The sequence below is a fragment of the Zootoca vivipara genome, chromosome 1 (assembly GCF_965207765.1).
Source record: "Zootoca vivipara chromosome 1, rZooViv2.hap1.1, whole genome shotgun sequence".
Classification (NCBI taxonomy): Eukaryota; Metazoa; Chordata; class Lepidosauria; order Squamata; family Lacertidae; genus Zootoca; species Zootoca vivipara.
This window is the reverse complement of record NC_142582.1, coordinates 83203477-83225068: the sequence shown is the minus strand read 5'-3', so window position 1 is coordinate 83225068 and position 21592 is coordinate 83203477. Positions and strand designations below refer to the sequence as shown.

General features: G+C 40.6%; 1 protein-coding gene across 3 annotated transcripts in view; it reads right to left on the bottom strand.

The window, feature by feature from the left end:
- EXT2 (exostosin glycosyltransferase 2) overlaps positions 1 to 21592 on the bottom strand; it is an 87569-nt gene that overhangs the window by 49678 nt on the left and 16299 nt on the right. For all 3 annotated transcript variants that reach the window (XM_035115986.3, XM_035115977.3, XM_088669113.1), the window contains 3 exons: positions 19480 to 19675; positions 16420 to 16559; positions 15919 to 16012 (listed from right to left, as the gene is read on the bottom strand). In XM_035115986.3, coding sequence (XP_034971877.2) covers positions 15919 to 16012; positions 16420 to 16559; positions 19480 to 19675 — 430 coding nt within the window. The remainder of the gene's footprint in view (positions 1 to 15918; positions 16013 to 16419; positions 16560 to 19479; positions 19676 to 21592) is intronic.

The following is a 21592-nucleotide window of genomic DNA, read 5'->3' as shown; positions in this document are numbered from 1 at the left end:
AATAGCAAAAGAGAAACATCACAAATGTTTACTAGTGACACACTTTGCACACTTGCCAGTGTTCTATGTTCTTGCTCAGTTCTAAAGATGGCAAATACCGTGTGAAGACACATGTAGGCATTTGCATATCTAAGCAAGGACACTGACGTAACATATCCCCACTCCTCCAATTTCAACTTGGTAACCTCAAGGTTGGATTACTGCACTGTGCTATTTGTGGGGCTACTCCAGAGTAGCTTGTGTAAAACATGGTAGCGAGGTTGCTTGTTAAATGCAGGTGGTAGTTCCCCCACGCACCCACCCTCTTTTCAGGATTTGCACTGGCAGCCAATTTGCTACCAGACCAAGCTCAAGGTTTGGGTACTAACATATACAGTGGTACCTTGGTTTATGAACACCTCGGTTTACGAATTTTCGGTTTACGAACGCCGCAGGCCCATCTGGAACGGATTAATTCACTTTCCATTACTTTCAATGGGAAAGTTCGCTTTAGTTTATGAACGCTTCAGTTTATGAACAGACTTCCGGAACCAATTACACCCATGCTTCGGGTTAAGTACGCTTCAGGTTGAGTACTCCGCGGACCCGTCAGGAACAGATTAATCCACTTTCCGTTACTTTCAATGGGAAAGTTCGCTTCAGTTTATGAATGCTTCAGTTCATGAACAGACTTCGGGAACCAATTGTGTTCATAAACCGAGGTACCACTGTAAGGCCCTACAGAGCTCAGGAAGAGGTTACTGACTGCACAATAACCTGCCATCAAATTTATCTCAAGTAATGAAGACAGTCCAAGCAACCAAGGCTGGCACACCTGAAAAATCTATCAACAATATTCAGCAAGCAACTGTGTTGGGCTGGGAGGGAGGGAACAGACAACAGCAACTCCTCTAGATTCAAACCATGATCACTAATCATATATTAACCAAGCTAAGAATGAATAATGCCTGGGTGAACAGGTGAGCTTTAAGCCGGCACCCAAAAAAAGAAAAAGAAAAAGAAAAAAAGAAAGACCCAGGACTGCCATATTTCAGAGGGGAGGGACAATAGTTATAGACAACAATGTTACTTTGGGGGAGGAAGAGCAGAAAGACCATGAGATTTCTTCTGCAAAATCATACCTAATTCCACTGAAGGAGATATATCAGAGCAACAGAAAACAGCCAGGCGGTATGAAGTCTGTAGTATTGATCTTTCAGAGCAATGAGTCAATAAGCAAGGACAGACACAGGAATTCTACAGGGTAATTTTTACAATCCTTTTGTCTAAAAGTTCCACAGATCCAACATTCTGCTTTGTACTTATCACCTCACAAGCCCAAATCCACAGATATTCACATCTGCTTCAGTTACTGCCAACACAAGAGGGGTTTGCCAGGAATGGGGAGAACAAAAACCAGTGCTATGCATAAATATCTAATGCAATATGACTGCCAACTGAAAAAGGGTGAAAAGGATTCAGCTACACTTTCTGACAAGTGATGGACAGCTCCCGAAACAGAAAGCAATAGGTTTCAAGTCTCAAGGGTATCGCTTTTAAATATGTCAGTGTTCTAAGGGTGGATCAGTTTTCCCTGCTGCAGGCATCCAGCTGAGAGGTGAAGTCCCAAGAAAAACATAGGAATCCAACAGCAAGCCTTTGAGGTGGCAAGAACCAAGAGAGGTTCAAAGACAAGGCTGGTCAGTGGGTAGCACCTCCAAGCACCACGGAGGTTAGAGGTTAGTAAAGCAGGAGCCACTGTCCAATAAAACTGTGTTTAGAGAACCCACTCGGCAGATAAATTGAGGCTCTGTTTACACCTTTCCCAGCTTTCCGAGCTATCTACTGATGCTTCCTACTGTGATTTGGTACTATGTCCCCTAGCCATCTCCCTTGGTCGACAGCTGCCCTGGCTCTAGACTGGGCAGGCTTACAACATGGCTGGAAACTTTTAATCAGTATCCAACATCATGAGTAAATAAATACAAAGGGCCTGCTGCCACAACAACATCGATCTTACTTGAGATTTCTCATTATTGCCATAGCAAGGGAATAGAAGATTTAATTCCTTTGAATGCAGAGGTTAAATACGAGGGAAATTCAGGACCAAATTTCTTTTTGCTTCAAATAAGGATCTGTTTTATTAAAGGGCTGCCCTTTATCCTAGACTACACAAGGGATGCTTCGTATCTCACAAGGTCCTCAGTGTCACAGTATTCCATAAAGTGTGTAACCAAGAAAAGCTCTAATGATAATCTTGTTCTGGTGACCAGTGCTTAATAAACAGAAGATGAAGAGACTGCTCAGAAGTCAAGCACTAACCCCCACTATGAGTGGTGGCTATGATCACTCAGGAGCAGATACTTTTCACATACTCACGAGACACTATTACTGTTTCTCATTCCCAGGACTGATCACTGGCCTCAAAATAGGTTTAGGTCTGAATCCTAGGACCCCTAGACTTCAAATAAGAAGGCCCCCAAATAACTGCAGAAGTGAGAAACCTAGAAGAAGGGGAGGCAAGGAGTTATTTCAGCCCTGCATTTGCTCCTTGAGCCACATGAAGTTTGATTAGTCTTCCAGTGCCTTATGCCACCCATTTACTGTGATGTCATAGGAATATATACATATTAGTGCAGGTTTACAGGTTACATACTCACAGGTAGAGGATCTAGCACTATAAATGCTTTGTTTAAAAAAACTGCATCCCCAAAATTCTAACACAAGATTGCTTCATTACATAAGAACCAAGAACACTATGTGAGAAATGAGGTAACTAGGGTAAAAACACATATGGACAAATTTATAAATACTGTATACAAAATATTATTAGATGCTAAGGATTCTTATAACTTCTGGCAAGCAGCCACATAATAGAAGATTCTTCTTCACCTTACTGCACGATCCTTTTTAAGATCTAGCATAACAGAAGCATATTCTTTGCAAGATCAAAAAAATTTGAGGTTTTATAACGTAACACAAACTTACGAAACTAATACTTTCAGCTTCCATATTTCGATGAGTTATTTTTTAAACATGTTTCGTTATATACACATACATACAATCTCTCTTAATGGGAAATGGAGAGCTTCTGCTTCATACATCTGATAAGATGGGAAAGTGTCCAGGGTTGACATTTATGAAGGTAGAAATCTAGAGAGGCACTCTGGGAGGATTAAAGTGGGGTTAGGCTCTCCAGTCACACAATCTAAAATAGTACAAATGGCAGATGGATAAAAGTTCTTTTCAATGTGATAATGATTCTAAAGAGCCTGAGAAAAAGGCTGTTTTCCCTCAAGGGGAAGACAGATGGCTGAAAGTCAAATATACTAATTAAATGCCTTTCAAATACCGTATCTAGCAGTTGCCCATAAGTTCTCCTTTAATAATCATTTAAAATCCGTGCCTTCTCATTTTTTCATACACAACCAAACACAGACTACGCTTTGACTGGAGGTAAATAATTTGTTGTACACTATATAAGCAGTCTAGTATGAGGCTGTCCTAGGCAGATTTCTCTCCAGTTCCCATCTCCATATTCTTCACAATCCATTTGGTGCAGAAATTTTTCCTGGGTTAAAAAAGGAGAGGTTTCACACGCCTGCATATATTGCCTGGAGCCAGTAATAGCTCATATAGCTGTCAACAAACTGATAAGAGTCAAAATTACTCCACCGAGTCCCCTTTAAAGAAGAGCCAAAAGCAGCACATTAAACGAAAAAGGGGAAGGGTCACAGAAACCAGTCACTCATGCTGTTTTAAAGTGGCATTAAAAACAAATAAATTATTTACTCTTGCAAATGTCTCATTTGACCTGGAGACTGAAGCCCACTTGGAGGTCAGAGTTGAGACATTTGGAACAAAAGCAAAACACGCTGCCACTGCGGTGCTTCTTCTGAATAAAGAGGTCAAAGCAGCACTAATCCCTCCTCTTTGGCATAAAAAGGGAGACGGGCAGTACAGAAAACTTCAGGCTTGCTACCCCAATTAAGCAGAGGGTTAGGGTTTTATCATAAATCTCAGAAGGACTAAAGGGATTGGGCAAAATCCACCAGCAGTATCTCCCATACAAGCTCCATTACTATGAACAGAAACTGGGTGAAGATCAGCTCTATTGAACTATTTTTAGAAGGCACCCATTAACCCAATCATTTTCCTCCCCTCGATACAGTAAAACCATATAAATATAACTACCGTGTTTCTCCAAAAATAAGACACAGTCTTGTATTTTTCCCCCTCAAAAAAAAACACGGTGGCTTATTTTCAGGGGATGTCTTATTTTTTTTTATTAAGTATGGTACAGTTTAACCTACAAGGTTAAACTGCCTATCACTATGGCTTATTTTCGGGGTATGGCTTATTTTAGGAGAAACACGGTACATCTATATATATAACTACATCTATATATATAAAAATGTAGGCATTGCGTGTGCGGAGGTCACAGCCTTTCTCCGTAACTGCTGAACTGTAATGTAACAAATTTGGCCACAACGTTCCATGCCCATCAGTGAGGGATCTGGCATAATTTTTTTCCCAAAAAAGCAAACCTTTCATACCTAAAATAATGATTAAACACACAAAAAAGTGGTGCCCAAATTAGATGTCACCAGCAGCTTTGAAGACTCCAGCAGCATCCAATAGAAAGGCAGATCGCCCACTGCTGCCTCCAAAGCCGCGCCACCAGATGACATCACAAAATTCCACAGCAACCAACTGAAAACAGGCCTTTTGCAGCAACAAGGCCCAACATTGCCAAGTGGAGGCAGGGGCCTGCCTGGGGGGGTGGGGGGCCGAATAGGGGGCAGGGATAGGTAATGGGTCAGAATAGGGTAGGGGGAGACACAGGGATGAAACCTGCCCTCTCCACAGTATCTCGCCTCGGCTTTGCAGACTAGACTGAGTGGATTTAGGGGCCTGCCTGGGGGGGGGCGAATAGGCCGCAGCATTAAATCAACTGAATTTGGGCCTTTTACAGGGCTGTGCCTTTGGGTAGAATAAATGTTATTTCACATAACACACGTGGGTAGGGGAGTCAGGGTTGGGACAGGGGAAAATTTTACAGAACACAAGCATTGGGGGAATGATTGTGTGCAAAATGAACAGGTCACAGGGATAACTGGGGGGCGTGTTGGGATGGAGGAGAGGAGGGAAATCACAGGGGTAAGTGGGGGGGTTAGGGGGAGGAGAGGGGGGAAATCATAGGGATAAGCCGGGGTGGGGGGAAGAGGGGGCATAATAGGTCATGGATCAGGACAGAGTTGGTGGATTCACAGGGATGAGGGAGGGGGATGAGGGGGGAATCACAGGGATAAGCCGGGGATGGTGAGGGGAGGAATCACAGGGATATGTCATGGATAGGCACAGGGTAGGGAAAATCACACAAATAACCCACAGCAACGCATGGTAGGGCCAGATAGTTATAATATAAATCTCTCTCTCATATCTCATGTTATCAACAAGAACAAACACCAACTCTTCAAGTCTAGAGCTAAGTGTTTCTTCACCAGCCCAGAGTTTAGACAGTTTTATACTGTCTGAGATGTTCAAAAAGTGAGACTGTGGTCCTCCACCTGCCCACCTATTCCCAGATTAAGTTTACATCCAAGGATGCAGAAGTGGCTGCATTATCAACAGCACAGGAACGGTTCCTTAACCTGCTCCTCCAACAAATCCTTGTAGATTGCCATTTAATGCACTAATCTCTAATAACAGAAACAAACAAATTTAAAAGGAAATGAAGAGCCTGACCATTCATTCTTCTTGACCTTTCTATTGCCTTTGATACAGTTGATTATTCTCTCCTTCCTCACTCCTTTTATGCCCAAGGTCTCTGGGATCCTCTTCTCAGCTGGTTCTCTTTCTATCTGCTTGATAGCTTTTTAAGGTTTCAACGGGTGGAAGTTAGCATCACACACCACTGCAGTGCCTCGGGAATCTGTTCTTGGCTCTCTACTCACTATCCCTGGAAGATCTCATCAAATCACACGGCTTTCAGTACCACCTTTGTACAGATGACAACCATCCCTCTATCCCTGAACTGTTTCCCTAATTACAATCTTGCAATTCTAGCTGGAAATTTCTGCCTGGATGCCTCGCTGCCTCAAAATTCATTACCTCAAAGACTGAGTCTCTTGTCTTTGCTCAAAAGCCCTCCTATCCTCTTATGTTTTCCATATCAATTGATAATATTACCACCCACCCTGTTGAACAGGAATATAGCCTTGGCTTTAACCATTTTACCCCTCCCCCACTCTCTTTTCATATTAAGTCTGCAGCCAAGATGTGTTGCTTATCCCATTACAACATTGCAAACAACAACAACAAAAACAAGAACACTCCCCTTCATCTTTGTCCTGACAGCAAGAACTGTGGTCCATGCCCTGCTCACCTATTGCCTAGACTACTGCAGTCCTCCCTGGTCTCACCTTAGATCCCCTCACCACTGTCAGTACACAGATGCCAAAATAACTTCTCTGATTGCACTGATGGGACAAATTCAAGTGACAACACTCCTTAAAATCCCCAGCACAAACTCCCTGTTCTTACTTATAAAGCCTTTCCACGGTCTTGTCCTCCCTTGGGTCTCTTATTCCAATATATCCCTGCCTGTGACTTTTGCTCCTCCAGATCGATTGCCCGCAGTCATCCAAAGATATCCTGCTCCTCATAAGATTCTGCCCTTCTCCTTGCTGTCCTGTATGCTTAGAATTACTCTCAGAACACTTGAATGGTGGTGCCACCTCTTATTTCCTATCCAAAATTCACTATTTCCATGAAGTCTTTGGCTCAACTCTCTTTGGCTCAACTCTCATATCTCCTACTGTTACTTACCCTGCAATAACACCTAAGTATATTTAACTGTCTATACTCCCCTTTCCTTTGTGTGGAACTTTAGATAGCTAGGTTTCTCAGGCTTGGGACTCGTCCTTTCATTCAGTGTTTAAAAAAATGGAGAAAGCAGATAGAGAAAAGTTTCTCCCTCTCTCATAACACTAGAATTTGTGGACATCCAACAAAGCTGAACATTGGAAGATTCAGGATGGACAGAAGAAACACATAATGCTGTTCAGTTGTGAAATACACACCCACAAAAGGCAGTGATGGACACCAACTTGGATCGCTTTAAAAGAGAATTAGACAAATTCATGTAGGATAGTGGCTATTAGCCACAACTGCCACTATTAGGCAGTCTGCTTCTGAATACCAGTTGCTGGAAACTGCATGAGGGGAGAGAGCTGTTGCACTCGGGTCCTGGTTGAAGACTCCCCATAGGCATCTGGTTAGCCACTGTAAGAACAAGATATTGGACTAGATGGGTCACTGGCCTGATGGAGCACAGCTGTTCTTATACAATTGTACCTTGGAAGTCGAACGGAATTCGTTCCAAAAATCCGTTCAACTTCCAAAATGTTTGGAAACCAAAGTGTGGTTTCTGATTGGCTGCACTTTAAGAGCTGAGGCTCTGTAGGTTCAAAATGGCTTGCAGGAAATCTGGTTGCTACTGCACTACCCAGCTGATGGGAGGGAAGCCATTCCTGAAGCAGAGCCTGGCTGCAATGGCTACACCTCCTCTGCTGGAGTGGTGAGGGGGTTCTTCTGTACTTCCTTGTGCCTTGGGTACTTGATCCCCAAAAGGGGAAAGGTAAAAAGATTCCCGGAAGGAAGGGGGAAGAGGAAAACAAGGAAATGAAGAAAAAAATCTGAAAGGGAAGCTCCGTTGAAAAAAAGGTTTCAAAGTAATCCACTAAGCTAAGCATTGAAAATCCAAAGCAAGAAAATTAAGTTGAAAAGGAAATAAAATTAGAAGCAGTACACGTGTTGAATGGCTAAATTTTTTCAGCACTAAAAGACCCTGTCTGCCCAGCTTAGAAGGCAGGGCCAGTCTGGAAAGTGTGGGATGACTCCTCCCCCAGCAAGGATCTACATGTGACCCTGTCCACTCAGAGAACAGGAGCCATCGAGACATAATAAAAATGAAGTAGTTGTTCCCGTATGCAGGTATGCACAGTTCTTTTCTACCAACTTTAATACCTTGCCCAGTTTCTCTGCACTTTTGTGAGTCAGGGGACTTACAAGCAGATCAAAGACAGAGATCCAGGAAGTGACAGGAGCATATGACAAACACAGAGCTTTTTGTGGATTCGCCACTCACAGGAGCATCTAGTTTTCCGGCTCCATGTGTATCTAATATGAGGGAGGGAGGGTTTGAGAAGAATGCTTACTAGTTGGCTTTTTTAAAAGAAATCAGGCTGGCAACAGAGCTGCTTAGCAGACATGGGGTGGTCTCAGAAATCCATGTGTTCAGCCAGCTTGCTATCAGTTTCATAAGTTCAATTGGCTCATGTCTTTTCCAAGTGGCAAGTCTGCTGGGGTTAGATAAAGCCAGAAGAAACCTCTGGTTTCTGTAAAACTAAAAAGGAGGGGGCTAGGGTGGGGGTGGGGAGTGGGGACATTCACATACTCCAAGCACACATGGACACCATATTTTCATTCTTTCAAGGCATAACTGCATGGGATTAAGCATGAACACAAATCAGTTTGCAGGATTAGCAGTCAAAGATGTGTCAGAAATTCAGGTGGGCTTGGGGCCTTGTACGGCAAACTGTTTAGCCAACCTGATTATAAAAAGTCTAGATTGCTGGACTTGCCCAAGGTCTCATTGCAAGCAAGTCAGCAGAGAGAAAAGGGGACCAGAAAGCCTAAGCCACTCAATCCTTAACCATAAAATACCATAGCTCCTCAACTCTGGTTTATATATTATATGTTTTCCTGGCAAAGTAAGTTTATATTAAATAAATTTTGCCTCCATAATATCCAAGTACTTTTCCTGGGGGCTAAAGTAACACATGGACACATATTGCACACTCATCTTAAGAGATGATTTAATTCAAAGAGTATGGGATACATTTCCCCCTCAGCAGCAGAGACTCACCCCCCCCCAAAAAAAAACGAGTTTCAGGCCTTTCTGTGCTGCAAATGTATGCCATTTCTTGTCTAAAGGATTCTTGTTAAGGACTAAATCATAGCAGATCCAGAACAATTTTAATCACAACAACCTAGAATGCTAAAAACAAATGCTTTCAATCAAAATTTGGGTGCCCAAAAGTCAGAAAATCAATTTCAGTTTTAGAGCAAATAATATACTTTGACAGGTAAGCAGCAAAAATAGGGATAAAGCTGGCCACCAAGAAACCATCCAATAGTGACTTTCACAATGTCAGTAATTGTCATTTAATTTCAGAGCTTTCACTCAGTGTAAACGATTATGTATATTTTACAACAACCAGTCAACAATTATTCTAATATCTTTCTTCATTATTTCTGCATCATTTTGTCAGCAGCACAAATATTATAATGGAACATGCACATACATGTTTTCTTATGCTATAATACACTGAGGTGTGAATTGAAGGACATTGACTATCAACTACCAATGACATCTTAAAAGTAAAAAGGATGAGCCAAAATGTATTATGCTTCAACTTTTCAAACACAAATATGCATTTTAAAATGTAATGTTTGTTTCTCTTATTTTCTTCCAAGTTATGCCTCACCTAAATTAAATGTAAATCTCCAAAACTACATAAAATGCCTCTTTTATACTTGTCAAGGATTAAATTCACTGGGGCCTCTGCTCTGAAGCTGATCTAGGTTTCACATTTGTAGCCTTCTTGGTCCAAGTATATTACCTCAAAATTATTCTTGTACAGTCATACCTTGGAAGTCGAATGAAATCCATTCCAGAAGTCCATTCAACTTCCAAAGCGTACGACTTCCAAATCGTGGCATCTGATTGGCTGCAGGAAGCCAGTCAGAAGCCACAGAAGCCCTGTTGGACGTTCAGCTTCCAAAAGAACGTTCGAAAACTGGAACAGTCACTTCTGGGTTTCGACCGTTCGGGGGCCAAAACGTCCGAGTTCCAGGGCGTTTGACAACCAAGGTACAACTGTATAGAAAAACTTTTACAGGCCTAGAATCTTACAGATCTTTGATCTGAGAAATAGAAAATGCAGAAGAACAACTCATAAAAGATGGAGAGAGATAAGCTATTTGACAGAGCTTAGGAAATTAAAATCTCAAGAACAGAAAGAAAAAGTTTACAGATGGGTAACACATCATAATTACAAGTCCACAAATGGGCTCCTGCAAAAGCAACCAAGTTTAATGATGGGTATTACATCCTAAATAATGTGGAAGTTGAGAGGGCCCGGAGTTGCCTACATGATCCATGTTAAACCCCAACTCCTCTATGTATTCCACTTTGTAGCAGAACATACAACGGAGAGTAAGCATCTAATCATCTCCCCGGAATTCCACATTATTGTTTTGCCTCCAGCTTCCCCACGTGCAGCTGAAGCACAAAAAGTTAAATATCTCCTTAGAAATATTTGTTATTAAAGCTTGAAGATTAATGGAATTGGTCAAGGAAGGGTTTAAAAGTATTCTATCGATTTCAAACCCAGCAACCATGATTAAATTTAGCAGAGACTCAAAAGCTAGAGTCTGCCAATGAAGAATCTAGAATTTTTCTCGATTCAAGGCAAGGAGGATGCCAAACAACGTAGCATCATTTAGAACCAACATTTGAGTAGCGATGACCTTCAAATTCACAGACGGTAGTACAGAAGGTGGTGGGCAGGTAAGAGTTTGCTCTAACAGAAATGTCATTCTAACAAAAATCATTTTAAGACTCTTAATGAGGGAGTTTGCCCCTGGTGCAGCCAGCACCATTCTGCCTGTATGTAGTACAAGATTCTATTGCTTGGCAGGGGGTTGGACTGGATGGCCCTCGTGGTCTCTTCCAACTCTATGATTCTATGATTCTATTACAGCTTTCGCCACACAGTTGAAAGCTACATAATATATATTTTTTCTGCTCTGGCTGTAGTGCTCAGAGTCATTGGGATAGTAGTCCAAAGACCCAAACAGTAGTCCCAAACAGGCATGAGAACTAGGAAAATGGAGATAGCCTAGTCTTGCTCTTACAAAAGGCCTGTACTGTAAAGGGCTTTAGTCACTCACCACACCACCATCACGTTTGCAAGGGAGAGGGTCTAGAGCTATGCGCACCCTTCTTCACATCTAAAAGTCGCTTGATATTGTGAAGGACTTCCTCTAGAAGCCAGCCTCACAGTGCCCATTTGTTACAGGGCAAGAAGCTGCGACTACCTCACATCCCACTCCCTGACAGGTGTGCATGTAGCTTACGACATGTGGGTGTCTTCTCTCGCATCCTTGCGCAGCAATTGTATCACAGCCCTGTACACAAATGACTGTCAAAATGGAACAACTGTAATGTGTAAGCAGATGTATTTTTATGTATCACTCCCCAAACTACACCTGACTTTTTAAAAGCACCTAGCAGTTCGAAAGCACGTCAAAGTGCAAGTAGATAAATAGGTACCGCTCTGGTGGGAAGGTAAACGGCGTTTCCGTGCGCTGCTCTGGTTCACTAGAAGCGGCTTTGTTATGTTGGCCACATGACCTGGAAGCTGTACGCCGGCTCCCTCGGCCAGTAAAGCGAGATGAGCGCCGCAACCCCAGAGTCGGTCACGACTGGACCTAATAGTCAGGGGTCCCTTTACCTTTATATAGTAATCTTAGAATAAATAAGTAAATAAGTGAAGTAGGGGGGATACAAACCAATATTACAGTAGATATTACAAAATCCCTTTCTCTCCCCTAGCCAACACAGACCATTGTGCATCTATGATATTGGCTCCTACCTGCCACAAGCTGATGCAGTAGCTTTCAAACACCCTCAAACTTAGAATTGCCTTAGCAGTTTTAAATCAGCAAGACCTTGAAGCTCTATTTCCCTTTTTTCTTTTTCTTTTTCTTTAATCATGGGTGCTTGCAGAGTACCACAGAAGTATATCTCTTTTAAGAAGGAAAACATTAAATGGAAGGGCAGAAATTGAAAAGCTACAGAAAAAAAAAGAACCTGCTGGCAAGTCCCGGCACTCTCTTCTCACATCCGCCCCACCCCACTCCCTTCACATTAGAGAGAAAACAAGTATGTTTTTAACCTTTGTGTCAAGGGCCATCTTTAACCCATCACTTTATTGTGAAATAGCTCCATGGCAAAAAAAAGGGGGAGGGGGAGAAAACGTGAACAGCTGCTAAGCAGGTGGTGGGCTTCTTCACACAAACTAAGAATGTGCATCCCTGGACTATTTTGCTAGTCAGTATTTATGGTAGAGACCAGTTTCTGAATTTGGGCATTCAGTGCATGACATGCAGAACTACAGTACCGTAACATCAGAGTTCAGGAAAAGCCATTGAAAGGTATGCTGAGGAATATATTCTGTTGCCTTTAAAAAATGCCGTACACAAATATTAATCTTAAGGCTCAAAAAAAGAAACCTCACACATTCTGATCAAGAGACGCCTATGACTCTAATACTGCCTCCTTTAAATTTGTATTTGAAATGCATTTGGGGTCAGAACTGATCCTGAAGACATATAAAAAAACCCTGTACTCTCACATTCCATACATAATCTCTTACAATAAAGGAATCGACTGTTTTGTGATGTTGCAATGTTTTCTTTAAATTACACTCAAATCAGAGTGAAATTATATGCCCTAGGTACTGGCAACCTACCAAAAATATAGTGAAAACTTTTTTACCACCACAACAGGGGCTTCATTTTGACATAGCAATTAAACTAAGGTGGCATTAATCATTCAGGGTTTTATTTTATTCATACCTTCACTCAAATGTGTAAGCTGAAGTTATTAGCAGTCCAGACACTCCACAGAAATTAACACTGGGAGTAGCTTCAGAACCCACGTAACTTCTCTTTCCCCTTAAAAGCATTCCCTGGGAGGTAATCTGTCGGAATCTGCAAGCTACCAATGGGCAGGGCCAGAGCCAAAACCAGTGGTGTCTGCCTCATTGTAGGACTGCACAGCTCTGTGTCATCCCATCTATCTCCCTCGCTCTGTGCTACTCCAACACTCTTTCCTGTTCTCTCTGTGCTACCCCTCCCATTCATTTTGCTCCTCCATTAAACACAGGTCAGAACCAATTGCTTGTAGTGAGTTTATCCTTTGAGGTCCAAAAGGAATTATTTTTAAATGAAGTAGATTTAGCCGCAACTTCCTAACAAAAAAGCAGTTTGAAACTAAATTACATATGGGAGGTGTGATGCCTCATTGCTTGGAGGGTCCACAAGACAGCCAGCCAGATCTATGTCAATGATTCTAAAGTTTGGGGCAGCCTAAGTTGGAGTTGGGGGAGGGGGTTGATGAGATGAGCTATTGGAGCTCTTCCAACTCTACAATCCTGCGATTCCAGAACACTGACAGATGTGGCTCTAATTTCATCCCTACATCTTTGCCAGATGTTGCATCCCACGTAGACTCAAAGGAAAGAAGGGTTACGGTACCTATAAACACAGTTACAAATGTACAGAGATGTATTTGCAGCTCTTGGTATTACTACTGTAGATTTTAGATGGTCATTGACGGCACAGGACTGAAGTTACGACGTTTGCTGAAACAAGCACTCCTGCATTTACAGATAATGCTAATCTGAATAGCTAGCGTTAACATCAAGTCACATCTATGAACTTTCTTACAGCCAAGTCACATTATTCATGACCCCCAGGAGCAAATCAAAAGGCAGTGTTTTCCAGCCTAACCGAACTGACTACTTGAGTCTATGCCCACATAGAATGCCAGTGAGAAGCTAAGAAAATAAGTATGAATCAAGGGAACAGAGACCTCTTCTGGCCGTTTGTCATATTGGTAAAGTGGCTGAGCACAAGAAAACTCTCTGTAGAAACACACACACCTAATCCAATTACGTCATACATAATCCAAGTGCACACTGGCGTTTCCAGGACTGCCTCATATCAAGTGACTTGGATAGGAAGATTCCTAGTATTTCACAAATATGGTTTTCATACTGATTATTAAAGTTTTCTGATATGCTTAATTTCATGTATCTCAATACTATCCCTGTGCTCCTGATTACATTCCCCAGGCACACTTTTTATCAGAGGCTCACAGCAGAGTGGATCAAGAGATTGAATCCTCATTTAAAAAAATAAAAAATAAAAGCCATGTCCAGTCTTCATAATTATGAAGGAAGTGCTCAGAATTTAACTGATGTGTACTCAGAAAACAGAACATGCATATTTTCAGACTGGTTTTAGGTGCCCCCTTTTTAAATTAAATTCTCATGTTTAAAATTTTTTGAAGTAGCAATTCTCAGTCATATTTTATACTGATAATTCATTATCTTTCATAGCCTTTTGTTCATAATCTAGACAACTCTGTCCTGGAGCAAGGTTTCCTCATCTTACTTCTAAAGTTCAGTATAGATTATCTATCTTTTTCAATCAAAATTGAAATAGCTTGAACATGTGTGCAATACCTACAATATACTTAAGAGAGTTATGTGTCTCATTTAGTCAGGAATCTGGACTATACAATTGGAAAATCACTAACTCATTGCTGCTTCCATTCTGTAATGTACAGCATTGATAGATGTCTACTACCTTCTTAAATGTATCTATGGTTTGTGTTATACTAGGTATGTGATGGACCTATTTGAGTAATTATATTGGGGGGAAAGGAAACTGGAGGTTTATGAATAGATTTGCCTATAATCTGCACACAAGAAAATTAATGGAGTAAAACTAAAATTCCGCCCTAAAGAAAGCAACTTTCCATGATCTATATAACCAGTATTTTTCAACCACTGTTCCGCGGCACACTAGTGTGCCGCGAGATGTTGCCTGGTGTGCCGTGGGAAAAAATGAAAAATTACTTTATATATAGTCAATATAGGCACAGAGTTAATTTTTTTAACATTTTCTAATGGTGGTGTGCCTTGTGATTTTTTTCATGAAACAAGTGTGCCTTTGCCCAAAAAAGGTTGAAAAACACTGCATCATGCAACAAAGTAGGCAATCTGCATAGACTAGGGGAAAGATGCATAAGAAGTACTGAATCCCTACTCCTTGATCTCTGGAAATAATGAAATTTCACCAGGCATTGCCCAGATGTTCATGTCCTTAAGGAAAAACATTTTTGAAAACAACATCTCAAAGCTAGAGGTCTCAGGATAATTTAATTTGTACTTGCATGGAATCACAGTGTATATCCAGGTCACAGTTTAATAAAATGTGTTTCTGTTGCAGAGAAATGTTGTGTTTAACAGGAAATGCTGTAGCGCAGGGATTTCCAAACTGCAGTCCACAGACCACTACTAACCCACTAGCTTCATTCAAGTGGTACTTTTAAATGTGTTTGTGGGATTGGGGGGGGTTGTTCTTTTTTCGTTATATATTTTTATCTTGTGAACCACCCTGAGCTCTACAGACAAAGGGTGGAATGCAAACTAAATAAAAATAAATAAATAAAAATATATAAATCTTTGCTAGATTTTGCAAATACAGCACGCTAACACTAAGTTCCTCATACATTAATTTAGTTCAATGTGTTAGTCACAAGAGGGTGCCATTTTCTTCCATTTTTTGTGTTAAGGAACACATTTGGTGGCCCCAATGAGTTCAAGTTATCATTTAGAGCCCTAGAGGTAAATAAGATATAATGATCAAAGCTTCAAATCCAAACCAGTTTGTCAAAGAACTTTGAAATCCTCCTCATCCTAAAGTTACTTGGGAGCGAATCATTCAGCAGGGCAAATCAGCCACATAGGTGGCAAGATATGGGTGGTAATTTAATTTTACAAGATATGCAGTGTGGATCCAGAACAATACATAAAATTGCATCTGAGTAACTTCATTGTATGTACTTTGCACAATTCAGCAACATGCAATATTCAGCACCTTTAATTAAATGGTAAAATATGAGAACATGCAAACTATTATTACATTTGCCTCAACCTCCACAACAGCCAGGCAGGTAAATTCAGGTTTGGCTCCCAGGAAAATATTCATGGCCTATACTCAAAGATACTCTACCTGACTCTGCATCTCCTCAATCTGTCGCTGAGGTATGCTTTGCAGAATGTTGTACATTTCAGATATCTTTTCTTCAGGTATCACCACAGAAGCTCTAAATGCGGAAGTGTGAAAAGGGAAACAGTGAGAATTGTAGGTAGTTAATTAGCCAAAACTGGATTCCCCTCACACAAAGTCAAACAGATAAGCCCATGGAGGAGTATTTGAAAATAAATCTAAAGGAACTACCCCTCCCTTAACATACACCATATAAATGTAATATGATATGGATGCTCTGGATAAACATTAATGGGGTTCAGTCTATAAGTATATTTATTTCAATGTTTTAGAACTGTAGAGTTGGAAGAGACTATGAAGATCATCTGGTCCAATTCCATGCAATGCAGGAATCTGAGATTAAGAGTCTCATGCTCTACCAACTGAACAGTGTCGATTTTGTAAACCCATTCCAGATTCAAACAAATTGCAACAATGGAGCACACATGACTATAGTGAAAATACCTCTTCCAGTCCAGAACTTCGGAGAAAGGTAGAATATAGGAATCAGCTATGACAACAGGAATGCAGCCAGCCTGAAGTACATCGCTCAGCACAGCTTGTCCCAAGCGGGCTCCCCGCAGAATCACACAGAATGTAGCTTCCTGGTAGCAAATGGAAACAAAAATAGACATGATAAGATATAAGACGCTTCCTTACCCCTTGCAGGGGTAGCTAACATGGCATCTTCCAGATGTTATTGGATTACAGCTCTCACCAGCATGGCCAGGGATTATGGGGACTGTAGTCCAGCATCATCTGAAGACATCACACTGGCTTTTCTGCTCAGGTGGAATGGGAGAGAGGGATTTTTAATTCTGCTATCTCCCCTGTTAATTTATTTGTTATGCCAATACCCATTATTACCATAGCATATAACAAATACATGAATTCTTTGCTGCCTTGTAGGCTGGATTTGAAACTCACAAAAAACAAATGATAGCAAGAAGCTGGTTCCAATGTACTGTGAGGAGTCCACTCATGCAATTTTAATAAAGAAAGGAAATTTGGGCTTTTTAATGCTGCAGAAGCTGCTCCTGCTGTTGCAAAACACAGGTACTATAAGAGAGCAGGAAGCAGGCTCAGCACCAAAAACCTTGAGTGCTGCAAATTCTAGGCCACCATTTCAAAGTTTGCTCTGGGTTTCAATTGCTGATAACATGTGAAACACATTTTCTAGTTTCAGCAGAATTCTTAGGAAACATAACGACACCACAAGGATCCCAGTGCTATAAGCAACCCAATAAGATAAAAAGTGATATTTTTTTTTTAAAAATGTAATCTTTATGGGTGCGTGGGAAATAAAATTATTTCTAAATAAAAATGCTGTGATTGTGTGTATTCTGTAGCAGACAAATTTATATCCGGGACCTGTGATAGGAACTGCATTTTGCCCAGGAGGTTGATATGGTTTGTGAAGTATACTGGCATTCACAGTATACTTTGTTTAATTTGATTGAGAGATTTATAATCCAATTCTCAAGAATACTTTTTACAAAGCAGCTTATAAAATCATGCATTTAAAAACCCGTAAGATATAAAACCACTTCAAGTATCTGTTTCACAGTACAGTATTAGTTATGACCCTCCCCCTTAATCCAAATGTTTTTTACACCATTAAGTAAATGTCTGAAAACAGTGCTGTTTTGTGTGGAAAATGTGCCCTCGCACAATATTTTCCTTGGAGGATAAGTGGAAAGGATAATCCACTTTCCATTACTTTCAATGGGAAAGTTCGCTTCAGGTTAAGTACGCTTCAGGTTAAGTACAGACTTCCGGAACCAATTGTGTACTTAAACCGAGGTACCACTGTATTTTATTATATATTAATAAATTACTATTAATATACAGTGGTACCTCTGTTTAAGAACAGTCCTGTTTACGGACAATTCAGTTTATGAACTCTGCAAAACCGGAAGTAGTGCCCCGGTTTGTGAACTTTACTTCAGTCTAAGAACGAAATCTGAATGGTGGAAGGGAGGCCTCATTAGGGAAAGCACGCCTCAGTTTAAGAACGGTTTCGGTTTAAGAACGGACTTCCAGAATGGATTAAGTTCGTAAACTGAGGTGCCACTGTACTATTATATTATCATATATTTACAAGGAACAAAAAAGTCAAATATCACTTGTTAAGAAACCCTTGTGGTTTTGCTAGGAGTAGGAGAATAAAAATGGGTTTAAGAGGGAAAAGAAATACTATATGGATGAATATGCTCCTCTTACCCAACTAGCCTTTTTTCCTGTCTAGACAAAACCTACTATAAATACATGTCCTCACATTATCACCGTTATCAGCCAGACATTCCAAATGGAGATGCAGGGTTCTGTGGGGGAAAGCTATTTTAACTATCTCTGCATGACAGCTCTCCTCAAAGTTTTATTTGTTAAATGTGCAAAAACTCACAACTGCAATTCTAGGATGATTCTGCCTGCCTTTAAAGAAGCAAAAGGGGAAGAGAAATTGTTTGATCTTCAGACAGAACATTTGAATTCAGGGAAGCCCTTCCTTCCACTCCTCAACACAGAACTGTAAGCATCTTTCTTTTGCTACTAATTAAACATCTGCATAATGGTGCATTTTTTAATCTCTGAATTTACACACAGAATGAGATAATTTGCTATAGTTAGGAGCAAAACCTCCCTTGCTGTATTTCTACACCAAAGCACCTTTATGCTGTATATGCTGCAGCCATTAAAGAGACATGCAGGCCAGATGTTATCTTCCTTGCCTGACGAAATATGACTTTGGAGCTGTAGATATAACAGAACTGCCACTTCCTGGGTGCAGCAGTACAGGTATGAAATCTAGTTTAACAATTTCATTTGTCATGACTTCAGGGAAGTAATTATTTAACTACGGCAATATGTTCTTCAAATATGTCCTTGGCCATTTATATTTGTAAGCCACATCCACCTACAATTTTTCTCTCTCAAGAATAAGTATGCATAGCTGCCAAGTTTTCCCTTTTCTCGTGAGGAAGCCTATTCAGCATAAGGGAAAATCCCTTTTAAAAAGGGATAACTTGGCAGCTATGAGTATGAGGACAAGAAATCCTATAGCGATGCTCGGTACAAGAATGAATTTGGACACTGGAGTAAGTCCAAAAAATTAAAAAAAGAAAAGAAAGAGCAGATCCACTGAAAGCAATGAACTTAAAGTGGATATCCAACCAACTCATATTCAAGAAAGCAATAGACTTAACATACTCGAACTTAGTTTAATATCACCCGTAATTCCATTGCTTTCAAAGGGTATACTCTTGAGTATGTCTTAGCAGTTTATCATCCTCTCTCTCCTTTAAACTGAAAAAGTAGCACATAGCATCACACACCAGAACACCTTAGAACTGACAGCAACAAACACTGTCCAAAGTGTAATCAGATTGTATAATACATCTTATTCTTCAGAATAAAAATTGCATAGAATTGCATATGTCACAATCCATAATTTCGTGTAATAGTGTACAGTAGTGTAATCACCTGTAATCACTGTAATAGTGATAGAGGCACTATAGGCAGACTTACCTGAAGCACCTGTGGATAATCAAAGACCTGATTCTTGTGGCAACGCTTACGAATAAAAGGGATTCCCTCTGAGAGGTTGGTACATTTGTCCAGGATCAGCACAGATTCTGCATTCTCAGCTTGAAGAGCCTCCAAGTCAGAACGGTATTCAGGATGAAGAGCCATTTGAGAGGAAAGGAGGAAGTACCTACGGGGACTGAAGACCCCAAAAATGAGAGCCTGACAAATCCTGCAGGATTCTCACTAGATAATGTGGTATGTGTTTCCCTTTATGCTGCTGCGGAACTCGGACTTATCAGCTTTATAGCCATAGCATTTCTCTTTTCTTTAGCAAGAAGAGAGTTGGAAATAATCCTATAGTGGCACAATAAAGTTGAATTCTGGAAGGATTCATATACAAGCTGTAAGACCCAACTAGCAGCAGATAATAGCACATAAGTAAAATACTTAGTTGTGAACTATGAGTGCAGTATACACAAGGAGTCCCACCATGAACAATTATGAGAAGATTGCAAGTTTACAGCCAGTTCCTTTGCATGTTCACTCATGACAGTTTCACTGAAGGTAACAGGACTTACTTGAATAAGCAGGCGGAGAAGTGCAATGTAGAGTAGCAAGATTAAGGATTCTTATTTGGAAGGAAGCACTACTGAAATGAGTGGGACTCCACTCCCAGTAAATACTGCTAAGTGTCTTTAAAAGCAGATTGGACAGCACAGCATTTTAGGGGCCTTGGCATCATACTGATAAGGATTTCCTATTGAATTAAACTCTTGCATCGTTTCTTAATCTGGCTAATTGCCAGCTTGTTCTAAGTGCTACTTATGTGGCAAGTGCACAGCAGAAGTGACATTTCCTCTTGATAACTGCTGCCATACCAATCCAGCTTATTAACACAGCAAGTTCTCCATAAAACCTACTTCTTCTCCCCCCCCCCCAAAATAAAATAAAAATAAGAGCTCAGTTAAAATAAGAGCTCAGTTAAAATCAAATGGATTTCTTCTGGAAACAACAAATAAGCATTAGAAAATCCAAGTTACAAGCGTCTTACTGACTTGGTAGCAATTTGTAAGACACCTATGCAACTCTTCAGTGAAGTGTTCATAACTTTAAAAGTGAAACAAGCAGTATTCTACAGCTTAAATCACACAGCTGTGTAATTGGAACTCAAGCTGTGTCTCTAACAATCAGAGTTTAGCTCTTTGCCATATTTTGGGTCAGGAAGAGAGGTTGCTTTCCTCATTGCATCTGTCTTGGTTCACTTGAGGAATCTGTTCAACATACAGTCTGCTGAGCACCTGCTTTACAAACCTCAAAAACCAGCAGGTTGTTCTGAGAGAGGCAGCTACCAGGTATACTGTATAATCCCACCTTTGAACCTCATTGGTCCATGGTAAGACCTTAAATTAACCAGTGCCTCAACTATTTTCCATATCTTTACCTTCTTTTAATAGCTGCCTATTACATTTACAACTTTGTAGCACATATGAAGAGAAATATTCCTGTTCTACTCATCATTGTCTTGATGCTCTGAGATGCAAGATATATGTAGAGATTTGTGTTTTTTAAAACCTGTTATCTGAAGTCTTCCTCACATGCTTACTGCAGGCACTCCAGGCTTTATAACGGCAAAGCCACAGATGTGTAATAAAATGAAACTGAACTCCCATGTCAGATTTCCAAAACAAATTAACAGTTAAAACATGCATCAGCTTCAGGCAAATACAATAAATGCCGATGATCTTAGCTAAGTGGCACATGACTGAAGTTATTATTTTTTAAATTTTTCCATTCAAGCCCAACTATGAATAAAAAGAGAAATCAATTTCCAATACAATGGTGACCACCTAACATGCACAAATGTGAGCAGAACATAACTTTAAATATATTTCTCTTCATTCACAACACAGCCTTCAGTCCTTATTAAAGAAATTTGTAAGTTGTACTGAACCTAGATATGTGAAAGTTCAGAACAGAGGTGGGGAGGGAGGGAAAGGGGGGGTTGGAGGGGAGGAGGGGGCCGCTTTGCATTCCCCCCCGTGGAAGAATTCAAAATGTTCAGGAACACTAAAAAAATCCTGTAACATATCTTTTAAAATTGGTGAAATGCTTC